Source organism: Elaeis guineensis, chromosome 2, assembly GCF_000442705.2.
Source record: "Elaeis guineensis isolate ETL-2024a chromosome 2, EG11, whole genome shotgun sequence".
NCBI classification, from domain to species: domain Eukaryota; kingdom Viridiplantae; phylum Streptophyta; class Magnoliopsida; order Arecales; family Arecaceae; genus Elaeis; species Elaeis guineensis.
This window is the reverse complement of record NC_025994.2, coordinates 98,892,135-98,898,163: the sequence shown is the minus strand read 5'-3', so window position 1 is coordinate 98,898,163 and position 6,029 is coordinate 98,892,135. Positions and strand designations below refer to the sequence as shown.

General features: G+C 40.8%; 1 protein-coding gene across 5 annotated transcripts in view; it reads right to left on the bottom strand.

Annotated features, from left to right (window-relative positions):
• LOC105049548 (G-type lectin S-receptor-like serine/threonine-protein kinase At4g27290) overlaps window positions 1–4,103 on the bottom strand; it is a 21,946-nt gene extending 17,843 nt beyond the window's left edge. For 4 of the 5 annotated variants that reach the window (XR_012138858.1, XM_073252345.1, XM_073252346.1 and 1 more), the window contains exons 1-4: window positions 2,788–4,103; window positions 608–730; window positions 369–523; window positions 1–187 (exon numbers count right to left, since the gene is read on the bottom strand). The exon at window positions 1–187 is cut by the window's left edge and continues 24 nt beyond it. Coding sequence is in view for 4 of the 5 variants with exons in the window: in XM_073252345.1 (XP_073108446.1) it covers window positions 1–187; window positions 369–523; window positions 608–730; window positions 2,788–4,066 (1,744 nt within the window). In the remaining variant the exon portion in view is untranslated. The remainder of the gene's footprint in view (window positions 188–368; window positions 524–607; window positions 731–2,787) is intronic. The other variant, XM_073252347.1, reaches the window with a different exon arrangement.
• Between the last annotated feature and the right edge of the window lie 1,926 nt (window positions 4,104–6,029).

Genomic DNA, 6,029 nt, shown 5'->3' with positions numbered 1-6,029 from the left:
TATTAGGCATGTATTCATATACCAGCATCTTTTCCTCTTCTTGAGTGCAGCAACCTAGAAGCCGAACTAAGTTTCGGTGCTGAAGCTTGGCAATCAGCGTCACTTCATTCATGAATTCATCAGTGCCCTGTGCCGAAGTCTTTGAAAGCCTCTTCACAGCTATTTCTTGCTCCTCCCCAAGCTTTCCCTGAATTCACCACATTTAGCATTGCTATATTTAAGATTACTAAATCTAGCCGCAATATCAAACTATTCAAAAGCCCTGAACACAACATTATATTCAGAGTGCTGAATTTAAGAACCTACATCGACTAGGACCTGCATAGTGACATTCTACAATAAGCTTGATTGGTAAACTAAGAAAATACCTTGTACACAGTGCCGAAGCCACCCCGTCCAAGCTTATTTTCGATTGAGAAGTTATTGGTCGCTGCGATGATTGTCCCCAAATCAAATAAAGGAAGCTCCCAGTCCTTGCCTTCCTTGCATTCGTTGTTGCGGCGACTAGCGAAGGGAATGGCACCTAAGGAAGTTTTGCAGTAGTCACAAATAATAACTAATCACCACTCATGTTATTGCTACATATTGCGAGGTGGACTAATTTTACCTCTTCTTCTCCTTCGCTGAATCCAAACGCAAATACCCACTGAAGCAAACAACAGAATCCCCAAAACAGAGCCCACCAAAATCCCAACCATAGTATGCGAATGTGAATGATGTAATCCCGGGCCTGAAACATTAGAACTGTCGTATGAATACATGATGAACTTTCTTTTGTTTTCCTTTTTATTTTTTCAGGAATTTTTTTTTGTTTTTAGAGCATCAAGAAGTCCCACATATAAATTGGGATGATTATTGGTTGCTCGACTTAGCCCGAGTTTGAAATGTGTTAGACCAACTTATCAATTAATTGGATTGAGTTTGGGATTTTTACAAAACTTTTAAATGGGAACAAGACTGAAAACTTATAATTTGAGGCTGGAGCATGGTGCTTTGAGCGACTCTACTTAAAAGGTTCCTTTCAGATGAGTCTTCGTGGCCCAAATGTCTACGACTCTAATTTTAACTCCAAACTTGGTCCGTATTTTGTCGGGCCTAGAGTATGGTCCATCTGGAAGGCGGCCCAGCCAGACATGCCCCGGGCTATCCTGGAGACATTTCCAGTCCTACCATGAATACTTGAATGCACTATTATTTATTCTATAGGTACGATGAGCACTACTTGTAATGCAACAAAAGAGTTTCTTCTAGGATTTGAATGGGAAACATGATTGTTTTAAAAAATTAAACATGCTAATGTAAGAGTCTTCGTGCGAAACTACAAATATAAAAATATCATATGAGCAAACAAATATTTTGGATCATGCTTAGCTGTTCATGGGCAAAGATAGGACCTAGTGGATTTGCGACCCATGTAAGGACGGACACAATTGGCACCCTACTATAATTAGCACTGGAAATAACCTAGACTGGGTGAGTCTTATTTGGCTGGGCTGACTTCAGGTTGGCTATGGGTAAGACTCGAAAGACTTTGTATTAGATTTGAGCTTAAATATTGAAGTGAAATTCTTTGTACACTGCAAATGGTGTAGAACTGCACGCACAACCCACAGTGATTGGCTCATGCATGGGGCTGAAAAAAAAAAAATTTCGTATGCCGCACCCCAGCCCCATGCATGAGCCAATCACTACGGGTGGTGCATGCGTTCTGCACCATCGGGGTGCACAAAGAATTTCTCAAATATGGAAACCCTTTATTTTTTAGGCTGAGCTTGAGGGACTAGGCCAACTTGACTCCAATTTCAAAAAAGACCCAAAATAGAGTCAAAATTCAGGCCTAGACCTAGCTCGGTTCAATTCCAAAATAGGCTCATCCTCGACGGACAGTTTGATCTAACAAGAAATTATCACATGGACCAAGTTCAATGCACCAGTCCAAATCCCAGGGCATACGTACAGTGAATAACAGGCATCCCTTGTGCAATCTTGAATTGTTTAAATACAAGAAGATAGTGTGTCTAGTTATTATTGGAGCAGTCGAATGGACTTGGCCCATCTAATTAATAGGTAGATAAGTCTGACCCTATTATGTGGTTCAACCAGCTTGATTGCTATTCTAGAAAATATATTTTTGATCAGATGGTTGCTAACATGAAGCTACAGTATTCCACCAAACAAAGTGAAACTGCAGTACAAAAGATTGAAAGATTAAATTTCAATTAGGTTCGGGCCAGTTTAGTTTTCAGCCCTAATGGATTATCTGGCCTGGCCCAATCATGGGATCCGAGCCTATGCTAAGGCAAGGCTCTGGCAAAATTTTTTTTTCCAAAGCTTTGAGGATAAGGTCATCCTGAAGTTCAAAAAAAAAAAAGAAAAAAATGGAAAAGAAGAAAAGAAAGAGAGAGAGGGAGAGACTCGGAAAGAGAAGTGGCCTTGCCCATTTTGAGTCCTAGCAACCAAGCTTGATTTTCAAAATTTTGGTAAAGCAACCAACGCTAAAGTCAGAGGTCGGCTTCCGAGTTAGTCCCTACAGGTGTGTCTTCCCTACAGGTGTGTCTTCTACACCTAATCATTGTGCAAAGCTCGGCTCACACCAAACGATACAAACTAGGCTGCATATATTCTAGTGTACAAGTCCACACTTGAACCCATACAAACTGGCACTGACACCATATTCGGGACCGACAATGTGGACATCTGTCGATTTCCAGCTTGCACTGATCCAACGATATAAATCTTTCTACTTATTGTGCAATTTCTGATCACAAAAAATGAAACAGTACATACCTAAATCAGCCACCGCTAGCCGGACATTGAGATCCTGCCCACCAAAGGAATACACCCTAATATCAGTGAGCTCCGTCGTCCAAATTATGCAACCGGTTCCGTTGATATCAGCACTAGCATAGGCCATACATGAACAATTCCTCAAACACGTAGCCCTACACTCATTCAATCCCATCCTCCTGTCCACTGTTGACCTCGATGTGTCCGGCAGCTTTACGTTCTTCATCATCACAAACCCATCAGTACCGTTCCGGCAATCCAGCTTCGTCATTCTCTTACATCCGTCTCTCCAATCTCTAAGGTCCCAATTTGTCGGCGACCTAGGCTTAAACCCCTGCAAGCAACTACACATTGGTGAGTCATTCGTATTACAAACACCGTAAGCCCCGCATTGTGATACATAATCACATTGGTCTTTTGGCTCAGACATGTAGGAGCTCCACATTTTGCTATCATCAAGCCAGACAAGGCGTTGGACAAAGCCGGTGTAGTTCACAGTAAGCCTTGTGATGAACGATGTGCTGGTGGTGTTGTACATGTAGAAGACCTCGTCGTTCTTGATGACAAAGTCCAATATGAAGATTTTATAGTGCAAAATATCCGGGATGCCGGTCAAGATTTTCCCGTTCCATGGACCGACTCGCCACAGTTGGCTTGAGCCTTCCCACAAAATTATCTGGGGGTTGCCATGGAGATCCACACCCATGGTGTAAGGGCCCGGTGCTGGGTCACTAGGACTGGTCCATGATGTGACGTTACGGTTGAGGCCACTCTTTAGGTTCCACCCCAACTTCATCCCGGGGAGCAGGGTGTCGGAAGGGTAGTCGGAGCTCTGCCATGCAAAGCTCACAGGAGCATTAGCCTCTTTAACGATGAAATTGCCGTCGTCTAAGAGTTGCGCTACTGGATTGGCGAGGCCCGACGAGCCCGAGGACCAGATGGTTTTAGAATTCTGGTCAGTGATGATGAGAGTTCCATTGGCGGTGATCGATAGGCTGCCATTGCATTTGGAGATTGGGTGTTGGCGATTGGCAACCCACACAACAGTAGGAGGTGAAATCTTGTACCATATGCCGACATAACGATTGTTAGTTTTGATAGGACTAAAGAAGCCCAAGGCGAATCTTTTTCCAGTTGAGATCAGCTCTTGGCCATCGGCGAGGGGTTGGGTTGGGGTTAGGGTGTCACCTACAATGGAGGGAGAGATACGAGAAGTAAGGATAAAGAAGAGAGAGAGTAGGGCTGCAGGGAGCCTGCCCATCTTCCCAAAAAGCTCCATTTCGAAGAGAAGGCTGCAGCCTCATATGGCTTTTCATTCTTCCTTTAGGCTTGCAGAACTTACCCTTGGATAGTCAATTTATTGGATGAATCAGTGGATATGGTGACTATTGGGCCACGTCATCTGCTCGGACCTATTCAAACTTCTTATCCATTTGATGCGACCTTTGACGTAGATGGTCTGCGGTCAACACTAGCTATTTTGTCAAGTGTAGGGATTGCATCTTTCACACGGAAGGATTCATCTTCCTTCTCGAATTCATCAGCGGACCGCACAATGGTTGCTTCGAGAGCCATGGAGCCTGATGAATCAGAGTTCAGAGTGCTTTGAGATCTGTGAGGGATGCAATCGAACGGACAGTGTTGTGAAAGTAAATCAACCATTCTTTCGTCAGAAAGATAACAACCCGAATCTGTTTGTCAATTCTTCAAGGACGTCCCAACACTTGTCCCAAAAACAGATGCGTTGGTGTTGGCTGAAAGGGAAAGGAACGAAAACGAAATCCTCAAATATAAAAGAAAGATGGTTTTTTTTTTTGCTTGCATTAAATTTCCACCAACTAACCAACCATGCGCGTGCATTACCAGTTTGTCGTGTGTCCATAAGTCAGGCGCGAGTTCTCTCGGTCAAGCGGAACTTGTGCTGTGCTGCCGTGATTAACGCGCACGCCAGGCACGCAACAATTTGCCGTCTGCAAGAGCGTGGTTGGCCGTATCCCAGTCTCTGGTTGTCATTCACACGTGTAGTTCGAATTAATATAAAATTAATTTTTAAATTAAATTAATTTGAATCAATTTTTTAAAATAAAAATCAAAATCCATCGAATCATACTAAAAAATTGGTTCAAACATGTTGCAGTCAAAAACTCATGGCTCAACATATGAGGTATTATTCGCTCTGGCTCATAGATCTCATGATTTTATCCTTCAAAAGATGTCTCACATAGAAGAAGAAAAGATCCATTCTTATATAAGCCAAAGTTCTCTTTGACTCACAATCAATATGGGACAAATAATGTCCTCATTTCTATACCTCAATATAGCTCTTAGTCAAGAAAGAATTTGTGTACAGATAGAAGATGCCCTACTCCTTACTTTTATCATAGCTCTCTTAGTAGAAGAAGAGTCTGTATATAGACGGGAGATATCTTTCTCCTTATTTTTACCATAGGCTGCTATATGGACAGAAGGAGCCCATAATTACAAGAATGGTCCCTTATCTTGCATGCTACTATTGCGACCAAGGGCTCTTGGCTCAACACATAAGGTATTATTCATTCTGGGCTATGGGTCTTATAATTTTATCCTTCAAAAGGCCCCTCACATGAGAAGAATGGTATCTCCCTATATAAACCAGAGTCCTTCTTCACTCATAACCAATGTAAGACTAATAATGCCCTCCTTTCTACACCATAATAGAACTAACCCAAAAAAATTAATTCGATTCAGTTCAATTAATAAGGTGATAGCTATTAGACATCTGTCGTTCACTATAAGAAAACTGACTATTAGCGACGACTGTTTACCATCTCTAATAGTCAATTTGCCGCTTCCCATTGTTAAAAAGCCGACAAAAATACCTCCATCATTAATTATCATTATTAGCAATGATAATTTTGCCATCGCTAATAATACTAATTAGCGATGGCGTTAACAACGGCAATACTGTCGCTAATATTTTTTAACTTTTTAATTAAAATTTTAAAAAAATATTAACAATGACTTTGTTGCCACTAATATCATTGCTAATAATTTTTTATTTTTTAAATTAATTTTTTTAAAAAAATTATTGGCGATAGCATAGCCATCATTAATACTATCACTAATAATTTTAATTTTTTTTAAAAAAATTATAATTAAATTTTTTAAAACATACTTTAATCATAGTAACAAGCAATAATATCTTCTAAAGTTTGTTATAAATAAGATAATAATTATTTAATATAATCATAAATATAAAATTA